The sequence below is a fragment of the Haliotis rufescens genome, unplaced genomic scaffold, assembly GCF_023055435.1.
Source record: "Haliotis rufescens isolate VD_foot unplaced genomic scaffold, xgHalRufe1.0.p SCAF_11, whole genome shotgun sequence".
In the NCBI taxonomy this organism is placed as follows: domain Eukaryota; kingdom Metazoa; phylum Mollusca; class Gastropoda; order Lepetellida; family Haliotidae; genus Haliotis; species Haliotis rufescens.
In genome coordinates this window covers 7,526,327-7,542,691 of record NW_025963791.1, presented here as the reverse complement: position 1 = coordinate 7,542,691, position 16,365 = coordinate 7,526,327, and the positions used below count along the sequence as shown (strand labels likewise).

Here is a 16,365-nt window from a genome sequence, read left to right as displayed (position 1 = left end):
CAGTAAGATGCCCTTCAAAACCTTTTGTTTTCCCTATCTGCTTTGTTGATGATGTTATTTGGAGCAAGAAAACACTCAAAAGCCTGTGATACTGAACTATTTGCTGAGAGGGGCTGACATAGCCACTCCAATAAAATGATGATGAAAGATGAGTAGCTGTTGTCATTCTGTGAACAGTTAAGTTTTGTTTGTTTGTTTAACACTGAATTTAGGAATATTCCTGCTGTATGTCCAACCAAGTCGCGGAGTCACAGCAACCGATCCCGTTGGTTGGTGAAGACAAATTCTAGCCGGGATCTTCACGGGTATTGTAAAGTAGAACAAGCTATATTATATGTAAACAACAGTGTAAACTAGGGTACATCAGGTAACCTATTTCTATGTTCTAAACATGGTACAGTTGTACTGTTGTCTAAACTTCCTGGGACCAGAGAAATAGTTTGATTTGTCCAGGATTTGAGACACAACTCCACACAGCAAGTAAGGACTTATTACCTGACTGAACTGAGTCCATGTGTACCTGCGCTATCTCGCGACTCCACACAGCAAGTAAGGACTTATTACCCGACTGAACTGAGTCCATGTGTACCTGTGCCATCTCGTGACTCCACACAGCAAGTAAGGACTTATTACCCGACTGAACTGAGTCCATGTGTACCTGTGCCATCTCGCGACTCCACACAGCAAGTAAGGACTTATTACCCGACTGAACTGAGTCCATGTGTACCTGCGCTATCTCGCGACTCCACGCAGCAAGTAAGGACTTATTACCTGACTGAACTGAGTCCATGTGTACCTGCACCATCTGCCTTAAATGTACGTTTCTGCCTTAAATGTACTTCAGCACATAATTAAATTGCGGATGTCTACTGGGTAATAAGCTGTTTCAATCAGTGGTGGTTATTGTAATTTGAAACCTGACAAATCTTCATTGATTTTTTTCCAAATTCATGTTTGAATGATAAGTAATAAAATCAAGGTTTAAATACTGAACTCTATAAACTGTATGTAAGGGTGTTGCAGAGTATAGATGGATAGAATGAGTGAGTTAATAACAATCGCATAGACTAGTGATAGAACTTTAATAACTTAATTCATATTCAGGCTACAAAAATACAACATATACAAAATAACACCATTACACAACATATACACATTGTTTACAAAAATAAAACATGTTTGTGCTTAAAGGGATGCAGAAGCAGGAAAGGCTGATCAGCAGCAGGGTCTGTAGCTCACCTTCCTCAAACTGAAGTATTAGTCATAAATGATCTACGCAATTGGGATACAACGACATGCATCAACCAAGTCAGCGAGTCTGACCACCTGTTCCAGTTAGTTGCCTCTTACGGCATGCATGGGTTGCTGAAAACCTATTCTAACCGGGATATTCACAGGTTTTAATTTGCTGAGGGAAGTTTATTTATCAAACCACTGCTTGCACAAAGTTTATGGATTGGTATAGGAATAAATATAAAGAAAGACCCTTCAGTTTTTATATTTATGTTATATTCATGTTTACAATTTGGGATTTTCTTCTGAAAACATAGCTTCCAAACTATAACAAAATTCACATTACTCATTTTAGTATTACCACCTTAAAAGACTAAATATTCACCTACGAGAATCAAGGGATGATAATTATTTGAGGTCACAAGCTATAGCTGTAGCAAGGTCAAGGATAATGGGGTCAAGGATAATGGGGTCCAGGTGAAACAATTTAAAGGTTTCACACCAAATAGTCTTATTGGCATGTTTTTCTAACATTTTGAGAGTGCCTCCATGGTCTAGTGGATTGAGAATCTGCCCAAAGAGCAGAAGATCATGTGTTTGATCCCCGGACGTATCATACCAAAAGACGTAAAAAATTTTTTTGTACTTGTTACCCTGCCTGTCGTGCGGCATTAAGAGGCAATAACAAGGACTAGTTTGCACAGAATCAGTATACTGTGTCTGAGTAGGGTATTACTTTTAAATGGTGGCATGGTATCTCATTTGTCTAGCACTATAAAACTGGCATTAGTCTGGACTAGTACCAGCAGCCACACACACACACGTACATGCATGCACGTCGCTATTTAAGTGCAACAATCTTGAACACAACGTTAAACCCCATTTCACCTCCCCCTTATCATTCCAAACCTAAATGCAAAATAAAGTACAAGAAGCAATTGTTCAGAGGCCTGTTCCACAATGTGACTTTAGCACTTTGACTGTCGTAAGTCAATGTTAAAGTATTTGAGTTAAGATCGCCTTAGCACCACTTACGCTTGTGGAACAGCACCAAGATTTGTACTCGTGCAGCTATTCTGATAGTGTGACCCTTGACCTTAATAATGATCAATTTGTTGGACAATCAAACTTTACCAGTTTTCAGCCAACCAAATTTGGCAAAACTCCACCAATTTCTGTTTGAGTTATCAATTGTAAATCACAGCAGTTAACATGACAGTATGCAACTGTATAAGCTCTGCCAGTTTACAACCAGGCAGGCTGAACAATCAACCACCTGACCTTTCCTTATTGTAATCCATGCAATCAAATTCACCAAATTCATTCTCTAAATCCTAACTAAAACTACCCCCTCAAAAATATTCAGACCACAAATAATGAAAATGATAATCTAACACTGGATGTGTTTTATTTTATAGCATTTTCCTATTCTTTATAAAGGTAAGTACATGTACATTTAGCCAAACAGGCCATATCTCCTATCCTAAGAATATATATGTTATACACTAAGGGCACCGACTCATATTGCATAGCATAGTATCAGCAGTTAGTTGGGAAATATTGGGATTATTAAATACAAACCATAAATATCTATAAGAACGAAAGACTCTGTAATCACCATCATTGAAATAGACAATATGTTTTTAATCATGTTAGAATTGAAAGTTAAACAGTGCAGTTGTTTCAGAAAGCAAAATAGATTATGGGCAGGAATTTGAATCACTACTTTTTGAAAGATGAAACAAATATCATACATTATCTATTTAGGCCAGATATTTTTTTAAAGCTTGGTTTACAAATCCACCAACTCCAAAATCTTAAAACGTGAAAAAATAAATAAATGAACAGCAGTTTTTGTTTTTATTTTGCTGACCAGTAAATTGTAAAAACAAACTTCACTTGCTGTCATTATCAATATAATATTATATATCAATTACTTAAAACACTATTAGAATTAAAACCTGTTAAAAATGTATCTTAATTTTTTTTGTCATAATATTTGTTTGTGCCAAAAACCCGTAAAAAAACCCCCCAAAAACAGAAAAAAGTCAGGCCTTGTTATCAACATGTAAAACAATTCAATTTAAATTTTTTATTTTTCAGAAACAGTAAGCATAAGAAAGTCTCATCCTGAAATTACCCATAGTGAAGCAAACATACCAAACATTCTGTTTTCATGACTTTCAATTTTAACCACATACGAAAATAATATCTTAAATATCATAATCAGTCTAGTTGTATGGTTTTGTAAAAACAATGACTCTCTGACAAAACCTCTACATATACAAGGCCACAATAAATTAATTATTAGATTTTCACCCAAATTTATACAAATGTGAGTTGAGAGACATCATATATACAATAAACTGCCGGGTAAAAGTAAGTATACGCCTATGTTTGATGGTTGCTAAAAATGAACAAGCAAGAAATGGCAATTTGATCGTGATCATATATTTCACATGGGTATCATAGTTGTGTTTTGGACTTTAAGTCTGCTGTGTTTTAACGACTGTTTTCAGACAAGTACTGTTTTGATAACATTTGTGATTTTCAGGTCTATCCAATTTTCAAGTGTATCAGCGTTTAAAATACCCAGATGGAATATTCTGCTGACGGACGGTCAGTTTTGAAACTGATGCCCGATGGACTGGCTATTATAGTATTACCTACATACCTAAGTCTTTATTGTAAGAGCTAAATCAACTGTAAAAGTTAAACACATTAGTGATGAATAGAATTTCAATGAGTTAAAAAGTTACTAAGTTTATAATCCACCAGTTTATTCTTATTTTCTGAGAACAGTACCATTCTTATGTTTACTCTTTTCTTACTTTTGTTGGTTTGTCTTTTATCTGGTCTGGGACAGGCCGCCATCGTGGTCCGCCCGGAGGGAGTCCGCCCGGAGAGCGTAAGGTCCGGGATTTGATCCCCGGCCGCGTCATACCAAAAGACGTTAAAAGATTGGTCTTGTTGTTACCCTGTCTGGCGCTCAGCATTAAGGGGCTAAAACAAGGACTAGTCGGCTCGGAGTCAGTATACTGTGTCTGAGTGGGGTATTCATGTTAAACTGCGGCATGGTATCTCAGTGAGCTAGCACTATAAATTGGCATCAGTCCGGACTAGTACAAGCAGTCACACAAACACAAACACACACATGCACGTCGCTATATAAGTGCAATAATCTTGGACGCGACGTTCAACCCCATTTCACCTCACCTCACCTTATATGGTCTGGTAACTTGGCCAAGTTGGTAGTCCGGTTGTCTGACTGAAAGTTTAGGGAATTTTATACACTGAGTGTATACTTTCTTCATCCCCGCAGTTTATTTTGTTGAAACAAAACTTTCAAGGCATCTGTGGACATTAACTGTTGATGACTGTTCAGACTACATGTGACATATTAAGAAGAAGGGGACACACAGAGCAACTTGTTTCTTTGTAGGTACTGAAGACAATAGAATGATGAGGCAGGATGTTTGGTAGTGAGGGGAGCAGGGACACACAGCGATTTTCTTCATCTGTTGGTACTTAGGAAAATATAATGAGGGACAGTGAGTTCTGTTTAACGCCGCTTTTAATAGTATTCCAGTTATATCACAGCTTGTCAGCTTAATGTGGGAGGAAAGCCTGAGGCATTGCAGGTCTTAGATATTTACCACTTCAGTGAAACCCACGGGTATGGTGCTGACAAACCTAGAAACCTAATCGGGGTGAACTGGGATTTGAAGCCACAATCATAGGTTTCTGGTGTGCCAAAGGCACACAACTCTTAACAGCGAATTGCAGAGACTTTGGGCCCCCCGTGCCCCCCAGGAAAAGGTAATGTTGTCAGTTGGGTATTTGGTAGTGGGGCATCTGGCATGAAATCTACTCATCAATTTATTATGGCCTATTCTACAAACTGTTCTCATATCACAGATTTGCTGACTCCGCCTTCTGGGCATGGTACCCCTCTAACCGTTAAAACACTTCTGTAACTGATTCATTACATGTATAACACAGTTACTGTAACAAACATGATGATACTAGGGCTGGGACGGGTAACTCGGGTATCCAGGTCGGGTGGGACCCAGGTACCCACAGGACTACCCGGACCCGTGGTTAGTCAAGTGATATCTTGTTTAATGACAAAAAGTACCTGAAACTCCATGTTTATACTACAAGCCACTAATGTTCACAGTTCTTCCTGACTACAACGCCCATTCCTTCTGACTTTTATATGGTTTTGAATAAAAATAAAACTTCAGTGTACACACCAGAGCACCACACCACATTTTACCAGAGCTACGGTCAAACTTTTCCCAATCAGACAGTGTGTACCTACCTCTTTAGACCTACAGCGGGTACCCAGGCAGGGTCGAGTAATAGGGGGGTGGGTGCCCGGGTAGTAAATTAATTAATTTGGACTCGTCCCAGCCCTAAATGACACATATAGAACCACTACCGTTACCTAGAACATCCACTCTTCATGCTGATCTGATCATATTTAGCCATTCATATATCTTGCTGTTATCACAGATATTACAAATCTTAAGTACACGCAGAAACCGGTAAGTCAACAAGAGATAAGTAGGATGTTTTTAGTAATGAAACACCACATTTATCAGAAAATCAGTATTTCACTCAATGAAATAACACTTAATGCCTCAACTTCTTTCAGTCTGACAATTTCACACCAACTATATGATGATCAGACGAAAATATAACATGTCCACGTGTTATCGCTTTTCAGATGCTTAATCACATGAAAAACTGTAAAACATCTCATTGTTATAAAAGACAACCTTACTTTAAGAACAAACCATCATCCTAGTATTTACAATGTCTGTGTGATACCACATCCCTTATTATAGCCTGAGTAATCGTGATAAACATAGCTGTCTGAAAACGTATGATGTCCAAAAACACATGATCCGCTGATAATTTGTCTTTTGTGACTTGAGAAAGCTGACACGTTCACTTGTGGCTGCGCCACTCATAATATCAAGTTTCTCAGGTCATTTGTTATTTGACAAAAAAAGACAAGTCTCCTCTATGTAATCAATATTTTGTTATTCTATATTGTTTCACTGGAAACGATACCATCTGGACAAAAAATAGCTTCACCAATAATCAAAACAAGTATCTCAAGAGTGAGTGAGTGAGTTGGGTTTAACGCCGCTTTTAACAGTATTACAGTTATATCACGGCGTGTCAGCTTAATGTGGGAGGAAAGCCCGAAGTGATGCAGGTCTCAGACGTTTACCACTTCGATGAAACCCATGAGCATGGGTATGGTGCTGACAAACCTAGAAACATAATCGGGGCGAGCCGGGACTCGAACCCACAATCATAGGTTTCTGGCACAGCGAGTCGCGGCGCCTTAGACGACTGGGCCACCCGTGCCCCCAGTATCTCAAGAACTCAAAATGAAAGATAAACAGTCTTTTGAGGTAAACAAAACAAAATTTGAGAAAAATGTCTCAAATTCCATAAATAGATTGTCCCTATTGGGTTTGACAGCTACTTGAACTTGTTGAAGACAGTAAAGGGAAGTTTATCTTTCTCAAACTTAGGCTACAATTACTAACCTACCCACTTTGATAATTATGGCCTTCTTACTGTGGTCTAAAGCATAAACATATGCACAAAGATGAAAAAGAACAAATTTCACAACTTCAAATATCTAATGTGAACAGTAAAACTACTGTATCTCTAAGACAAAAAGTGTAAATATATTTCGTATAACAACTACACACAGTAACTATGGTAACAAACTGGGCTGTATCAAGTTACATATGAATACATCGCACTCACTGTAAAAAAATGATAAATCTACAAAACTACAAAAATATTCATCCAGGCCGGGCCCTGTTTTACTGATGCACCTTAAGTGTGCAAAGGTAAAAACATAAATTAAAAAGATACATATTTTAAATATCTTTTCAGATTTCCTTTTTATAAAAATTAATTGAGAAAACAACCCTGACAAAAAATGTTTATTAAATATTCGCTCCTGCATGTTTGTCGAGGACATCCATAAACAAGAACAATAATTGGCCTCGCCGTATCATGTTATAAATATTGAATATAATCGCAAATGCCCCTTAACAATTCCATTTTCAATTGTCCAGTGTATAGATATGCAAATGGAAATAGTATTTCATGTTTTAGGATCTTTTCTCAATGAAAGTTATGTTTATCTAAATGTGTAGACTCGTCCAAAATGAAATAGATGAAAACGCAATAAGTATTTTGTAACTCATTCGTAAGAAAAACAGAAGCTTTCTCTTCAATGCCCTAATAAAAAACATGACTGAAGCCAGTCTAGTCTGGCATTGGCGGCTTTGTTGTGCGGACCTCTATTGTTTTGTTTTGAAAATTCAATCACGCATGTGACGTCACACTAAGAAATTATTACATGCATAATTTAAAAACACAGAACTGTCCCTTTAAAACCAACAACCAATGAAAATGACTCTTCTAAATGTTCAGCCTAGATCCACATTCAAAACTGCTGTCTTGTACAAGACTTAAAATATTTAATCAAATCAAAAGACTTAAATCTTCAGCTGGAAAAGATGTGTTCCTAAATATTAAGATAGTGTGGTGGAAGTCATTATGCTGTCAGGCATTCCCAGCTGTATTTGAGCTTTTCACAAGCTGCCTCCAGTACTTGTTTTAATCATGAAATAACAATGTAATTTACTGTAGTGCTATTAATTTCATTTTGTCATTCAAACAGGGCTGAAAACAAAGCTTTGCTGGCAAAGACAGACCAAGGTATTTATTGTAATAGAAAGAACATATATTACTCTGGATAATCGAGGTTGGCATAATGCGCAGTAACAATCAGTACACTCCAGATAAGAGTTTTATTATTAATATTTACACATATCAAGTCTATCATGTGTATACCACATGAACACAGTTTTGGATCTGATAGGAATAAAAAATAAACACATTTGAAGGCCAACACACAGGAGTTAGTGCAGCTGATAGTGCTCAACTTCTGAACAGAAAAAATGGGTTAAGCAGATGCAGTAAGAATCTACATCAAATGTTGGTGAAATCTTGATGCATATAAGGCAGAAAAAGGTATTATGTCTCTGGTCCTTGTCCGCATCAGATATAACCCATGCATTGGGCTTTATTTTTTCTGATTTTGTACCAAGAGCAGGTTACTGAAAGTACAAAATGCACCTGATGCATGTTATGGATTGGAGGAGAGATTATAAGGCCTTTTGGGCTTGTCTAGTGAAGTGTAGACATCACACTACTGCCAAACCAAAACACCAGAAACATAATACCTTGTTTTTGGGCTTAATATCATACAAGATACATAGTGATAGGACTCCTGACTTACTGTTACACTGGTCATGATGTAAAGTGAATATCTGTTATAAGTGCTGAAAGTCCACACACTGTGCAAGAGTGCAGAACACAGGAGTCTTGAGGAGCGGCCACAACAACCATGCATTTATCTTCAACACAAAAACAACAAATGGCATTTAATGCATCAAAAGTCTACATATTTCACTTGCACATGGACCAAATGTGAATGAGTGAGAGAGTTGGAAGTAACGCTGCTTTGTAAGCATTTCAGTCATGAATATGGCCTGTTGATCCTTGCAAGTAAGGGAGGCAACCCTGTACAACAACTTTCAGAGCCTTAGACCAACGAGCAACACATATCTCCCAGTATTTGAAACTGAAATAGACTCTAATTGAACAATTCCATAAGACTGATGTTATATTTGTATTCAGGCACTAACATTTCTAGTGCAATATTGGCTCCACCAGAAGCACTCACAAAATCTCCAACATCATCACCTGACATCTGAGAAACTGCTGTGGGGGCCTATGGTATGACGCGATTACATTTTTTGTGAAAATCTGTATTATTGGGATGCAAGAATACTTCCCTCTCTGCACTTGGGATTCAACAAGATATTACTCAACATACTGTTTCTATGATGCACTAAGCAGTTCCTAAAAAATGGCAACAAAAGTGTTATCAAAAGCGTTTTGGTGTACTTCATCAAACCACTGAACAATCATCCAAAACACATTTCACACCATCAGTAATGTTTGTACCACTTCTTCTTGACAAAACTGATACAGTTCTTGTGGCAGTAAACTAAGGAACATAAAACATTAACAGATCTTTTTGGTAACACTGATAAATAAATATATCAACATTTAGTACATTACTCAAAGAATTACAAAGCTGAAACAAATTATTTGTGCAGCAATCAACATGTACAACCGACATTAACTGTGATCAGTGACTCTCAAAAACAGGTAGCCATCTGTATCAGACTTTCACAACAACACTGCCCTCCAGCTTACCCATAGTATTCCTGGATTGTTTCAGTTTTCTCAGCACTGCTGAGGGGGCAAAAACAAAATACTTTTGTTTTGTAACGTGACAGAGCCATTTCACTTATTGCGACCCTGATTTGTTCTTTAATCCCATCTGTTACTAATCATCAAGAAAACTCATGAAAGTTTGTGTAAAAAACATAAATAGGTAAAATAAATATTAAACTACCTTCCAACTAATACCTGTGAAGGGCACAATACCGGAAATACAAGGACGTTGACAGCCTTCACAGACACTTGGAAGAGTTCATACCAGGGTCAACGTCTGATAAAATTGCAACTAAAGCCTAATTTTTGTTATAACTTATATTACAGTCAGTCGGATACCCTGAATTAAGTTGGAAAAAAAAGAACCAAATTCATTTTTGAGATAAGCACACTGTAGCACTATGTTACCTTTAGATTTAACCAAACTTAATAGAATTTGGAACCGAACATGCAAGGCACAGGAGGATACAGAAAAGCGTAATGTTTCAAGCTCTCTGTTGTCTCTAAATCACAAATTACACTCTTGGTCGTTTTCTATCATGTTTTCTGCCCAAAATGCATTGCCACACTTACTTTTAATAATTCAAGCAACCACTCTGCAGTTTGTAACCTATTATTGCACATACCGTTATTTAAAAATGCCTACTGACAATGAGAAAGAAATATTTTCTATAAACGTGAGCTTCCAAGGAGATGTTTCCATCAGAGGTTGTTATTGTAGTTTGAAACCTTCTGATACACCTCTCATAATTTATTATTTTTCAAATTCGTGGTTGAATATTGTATTAAAAAATGGACATCTCTGATGCAAATGCATACAAACACTATTCCTTCATATTTCCCAGCCTTTCTCTTCCCCATCTTGTGAACTGTTTATAAAAGATACAATTTATTCTTAACAGGTCATACCTGGATAAAAAAAGAAATCTGTATTAAATCATTGTAAAATAAAAATCATTGGAGCAGGCTGATTGATGATCCAAGTAAGAAGAAATATTGGCTTGTGCAGACAGTTGACTGGCCACTCATGTGATATATGTCTGAGATATCTTCAGTGTCAGTCCACGGAGTCCAACTCTTTGTCTTGAGGTGTAAGTAGGACAGTATAGAGCCGTATCTCCATCAGGCTGCGATACGAGGTCAAGGTCAGGGGATTATCCTGCAGGTTTACTTCCACCAGTGACGTCATGGACTGCAGCCGACTCGAGTCAACATCTACGAAGGAACCAGGAAATATTTCCCTCAGTGAGTGAAACCTAAATTATGCCCCACCCCCCTTAAAAGTCTTGCTTCTCATGATTTTTTACCAAACCCGTTTGGGGGGGGGGAAAAGATATGTACTTAATCTTATTTCTTTTGTAAGATACAATCAATAAACACAGACTTCTTTTTGAAGAAGGGGGGGGGGGGGAGGCTAGTGGTTAAGATATCTCTTGTTGGGTTCGATCTGGGTTTGATTCCCCACGTGTACAATGTGTGAAGCCCATTTATGGTGTCCCCGCCATGATATCGCTGGAATATTGCTTTAAGCAACGTAAAACTCATTCACTCACTCACTCATTTTAAAGAACCATGTGACCTCTTTTGGCCACATAAATGTATGAAGAGACGGGCCACAGTGATGACAGCTAGGTGCCCAGCAGATCTGCAATACCATGAATGGCAGTGTGTGTGCAAAAAATAGGAATTTCGGTGCAAATGTGAAATTTGAGTTGAAAAGGTTGCTTCTTAACAGTGCTTTAACATATAGAAATGTTAAAGGCTGGGGTAATTTACAGGTGGGCTGGTCATAAGAAACAAGAAGTCATTTTAACAAACCTTAAGTTGGCGAGAATGTTGTGTTTTATGCCCCGTTTTGAGATATTGGAATACCGGTAGATATATCTTGTCTGTTAGCCAATGGAAAGTTATAATTGACAAGTGAAGTAATAAGGTAATGGTCAGGCTGGCAAGTAAAATTATATTAAAACTTAAACTGTGTATTGTTTAGGTGAGGTAAAATGGGGTTTAATGTCGCTTTTAAAATTATTGCACTCATATAGCGATATGCATGCCTGTGTGTGCGTGTCTGTGGCTGCTTGTACTGGTCTCTACTAATGGGGATTTTATAGTACTCGTCCACTGAGATACCATGCCACAGTATAACATGAATACCCCACTCAGACACAGAATACTGACTCCAAGCAGACCAGTCCTTGCTTTTGCCCCTTAACACTGAGTGCCATCTTTTGGTATGACACAATCAGGGATTGAACCCCTGACCTTCCGCTCTCTGGGCAGGCACTCTACCACTAGACCACGGAGGCGGTCCTCAATGTATTGGTATATACCATGGTCATATAGATGCTAAGTAATTAAATGTCCCACAAAAAAAGCAGTGAGGCGGGGTTCACATTTTCTATTTTACTAACCTTCAGTGTCTCGTGGATCACATTATGAATTTATTTTTTTCATCACTGTCTTATTGTCAAAGTGTGTGTGTGGCTGGGTGGGGGTTGGTTGTTATACACTGACGATAATGGGTATCGTGTCACCTGTTATGCTGTTGTCCTCCACATTGAGATTGCGCAGTTTGTTGAAGGTGAATATGACGGAGGGAAGCGACTCGAAGCTGTTGCAGGATATGTCCAGCACCTTCAGGTTGTGCATGTCCCGCAGCTCGTCCGGGAGTGATGTCAGCTTGTTACCATTGATGTGCAGCTCTGGGAAACAAAGGACCAGTGAGTGAGTGAGGTTTTACGTTGCTATCAAAATGTCAAACAGTATTCCAGTTATATCATGGCGTGTGAGCTTGATGTGGGAGGAAAGCCCAAAGTATTGCAGGTCTCACACATTTACCACTTTGGTGAGACCCATGAGCATTGGTATGGTGCTGACTAACCTAGAAACATAATCATGACGAACCATGATTCTTGGTTTCTGGTGTGTCCAAGGGATGCAACTCTGCACAGCAAATTATGGCACCTTATTAGATGACTGGGCCATCATTGCCCTTGCCCTCCCCACCACCACTCCAAATTACAATCAACAACATATACATGAAATTTTAAGTTTAAAAAAAAATTGAACCACCATGATTGCTGTTGCTCTTTCAAAATTTTAGGCTTCTCAAATACTGGATATAAAATCTCATTATCACTAGTTTGGGCCAAAACTCACTGTTACTGTTTTTGCCTGTGTATGCGAACACAGTCTGGGATTGCGATACGCAGACGCAGACGTAAACGCAAAAGGAGACAGTAACAAACTTACTCATATTCCCCTCAAAACTGTAACAATGTATTAACATATTACATTATATTACATGTTTTCATTTACACACTATCACAAACTTAGTAACAAAGGCACCAAATTTTGAACAATGTACTACTTTGATAAATAAACATCATTAGAGGGGTATAAATGTTACAAGAAGAACATACGTTGAAGCAGCATAACAATTGTTTTGATCATGCTGACAGAGAGAGAGAGAGAGATAGAGAGAGAGAGAGACAGAGAGACAGAGAGACAGAGAGACAGACAGACAGATATAAAAGCCTTTACAGAATCAGTTTGTTAAACGGTTGGATACTACAGGCTTCAACAGCCTCTTCACACCATATGTAACAGATAAGAAACAGACCAGCTTAAACATGCCCAGTGACCCGTGAAGATCCGGGGTAGAATAGGTCTTCAGCAACCCATGCTTGCCGTAAAAGGCGACTGTGTTTGTCGTAAAAGGCGTCTAACGGGATCGGGTGGTCAGGCTCGCTGACTTGGTTGACGCATGTCATCGATCCCATTTGTGTGGATCGATGTTCATGATGTCAATCACTGGATTGTCTGGTCCAGACTCGATTATTTACAGACCGCCGTCATATAGCTGGAATATTGCTGAGTGCGGCGTAAAACAACAAACAAACAATAAACATGCCCAGTAAATGGTTTGATTCTACTCCAAGCTTTTATTTTTCTGTAAGTGACCAGAGAGTTGAACTTTATGAACTGATCAATCTGAAAAATATATATTTACCCATGAGATGTGGGAACTTGGTGCCAAATTTGGCAGGCACTCGTCTGATAAGGTTCAGAGAGATGTCACATGTTTCCAGCTCAGTGTTCCTCATCAGCAGGTAAACGGCATCTGGGATCTGAGTCAGCTGGCATTCTGACAAGTCTACAGAACAAAAAATAAACCTGGTAATACAATCATATCTGACTGAAGAGTGACAAAATAGTAAAAGTACTTCTTATAATGACTGATTGTTCTCATCTTTTTTAGCTGATATGAACTTGATGAATTTGTTTAGTTTAATAAGGTTTGTTTACTTAGTCTCCTCAGAGCTTTAAAGGGCAACTATGTTTCTCACAGCTTTCAAGGTGTGTGTGTGTGTGTGTGTGTGTGTGTGTGTGTGTGTGTGAGGATCTATGTGCCTCACTGCCTCACTGCTTTAAATGGGGACTGAAAGAGTGTTGATCATCATGATCATACAACCGAAATAAAATATGATTCTAATATGTTGCAAGAACAAAACATTAACAGCTATTTACCTGTGTAATATACATGTAGAACCACAAATCCGCTTTACAAGTTCTTTATAAGAGATATTACTGTACCAATGATTATAAAACTGCTGTCCGTATGATATCGTCAAAATTGAAAGAGGAATATAATAATGAAATGTCGTTTAATATCAACTTATAAATGTAACCAGGTAACCATGCAGGTATCCCTGTTAATTGTTTGAAATGATAAATCCATACCAAAACTGTGAACAAGATAACATATATGCAAATGAACTGTCTAAATGTCACAAAAAGGGCATTTATTTCCACCGTGGCAAAATATGTCATTCCCTAAATCAGCTGTATATCGGACTTGCCAAAATTGCCATTTTTCCTTGCGACTTGTCCTCTAATACATACCCAGACGTCGATTTTCTTTCGCCTGTTCGCACCTGTTGACAACTTTTGTAACGCCTCGCCCCGCCATATCTCCACCATTAAAGCGAGTTGCTTTCTCCGTCGTTCACAGGTACCTACAACTTTGGCGATGATTTCATATCCCACAGCATGCGCATGTGTTTACAAAACACGGCCGCTTATAGCAACTAAAATTGCAAGTGTACGGAGTTACGTCCCTTTGAATAATTATTCAAGTAGCGGGGATTATGAAGTGACATTAATGTTATGGGTTCGTACTAAGTAATTCTCGTTGGGACCAGGAAAGTGACATATATTTGAAAATTGGAGAGATGGGACAGTATTAAATATATTTAATATTTGGTAACTGATGTTATTGACATTGCAATATATCATAATACACCGAACAGTTCTTTCTGCTGTTGGTTGGTTGGTGGTATACGCCGCAATCAACAATATTCCAGTTATATGACGGCGGTCTGTAAATAATCGAGTCTGGACCAGACAATCCAGTGATCAATATCATGAGCATCGATCCACGCAATTGGGATCAATGACATGCATGAACCAAGTCAGCGGGCCTGACCTCCCGATCACGTTAGTCGCCTCTTACGACAAGCATAGTCGCCTTTTATGGCAAACATGGGTTGCTGAAGCCCTATTCTACCCCGTATCTTCACGGATCTCTGTATCACTCAGCACATATTATCACATACCGTACCATAATATAGATTTTTTGGTCTCTGATATTATGTATATAACTCGTAATTAGATTTGATTTGCTTGATAACGAAATAAAATTAAAATTGTTTTGTATTGAAACTTGAAATACACTTTTTAGTTTTTGATCAAGGCCTTAGTTAACTTTTTTTGACGGGGGGGGGGGGCAAATATTTGTACAAGTATCATGTGTCCCCAACTTGATTCAAATAATATAAAAAATCCGGGGGGGGGGGGGGGGGGGAAGAAACTGACCCTGGTCCCCTGACGGCACTGGGGATACTGTTACTTATTTAATTATTGATGGGTTTGTCACAACTGTATAATCCTTTTCATTTGGCTTCATCCAATTATCTGCTTGTTACCTATTACCGTTGTTGTCAATGTTACTCTGCTGCTTATCACAACATGTCATTCATATATACCTCTCATCACTTGGTTGTTGTCACTCCAGCTTGATTACGGTCAAAGAATCTACATAGAAACGTCGCTATATGCAATAAACTGAAAGTTGTTATCAATAAAGTTGTATGTTATTCTTTCTAATTTGCCAACTTCTAGAACATGTAGAATGCCAATCAAACAGTAAGATTGATGTGCTGCATGTAATCAGATATGGTCTCCAACATAATGTATCCCATAACTACTGAAGTAAAATAGTGTGAGTTTCCTGGGGTATATCTAAAGGAAGATATGTACATAGCTGCAGATGAAACATTGTCACAAACTGTCGCTAGCTGTATTAAAAAAGACCAATTATTCAGATTAAAGGCAGTGGCCGAACGGTCACATCCAAAAGTGGGAGAGATATGACAATTGGTACTTTGAGAAAAGGTACTGAGTATAGATAATCAACATGAGGATTGTGAGAATATGCAGGAAATACTGATACTAAACCCACCTATGACTTGTCCGACATTGCCGAGGTCTGATTGTATTCAGGGAGTCATAATTATGAAAATATGGGTAAATATTTCAAAAGCTTGTACAGTTTATCAGCAACCTTAAGAGGCTGTACATGATGTTGATATCTCATATAAGTATTAAAAGACCCTTGGTCAGTGTTTATCATATAAAAAAAACACTGCAGGGAGAATAAACTATGAGGGGCGCACAATACGATAAACAACCTGTGTAATATAGGCATTGTCTATTAAA

General features: G+C 38.1%; 1 protein-coding gene across 1 annotated transcript; it reads right to left on the bottom strand.

Moving 5' to 3' along the window:
• Positions 1 to 6,577: 6,577 nt before the first annotated feature.
• Positions 6,578 to 14,661, bottom strand: LOC124151763 (leucine-rich repeat protein SHOC-2-like). Its single transcript, XM_046524401.2, has 4 exons — positions 14,491 to 14,661; positions 13,598 to 13,741; positions 12,120 to 12,287; positions 6,578 to 10,800 (listed from the first exon to the last, which is right to left on the bottom strand). Exons 1-4 carry the CDS (start codon positions 14,555 to 14,557, stop codon positions 10,643 to 10,645), a joined length of 537 nt encoding a protein of 178 aa, XP_046380357.1. The 5' UTR covers positions 14,558 to 14,661; the 3' UTR covers positions 6,578 to 10,642.
• Positions 14,662 to 16,365: the final 1,704 nt, after the last annotated feature.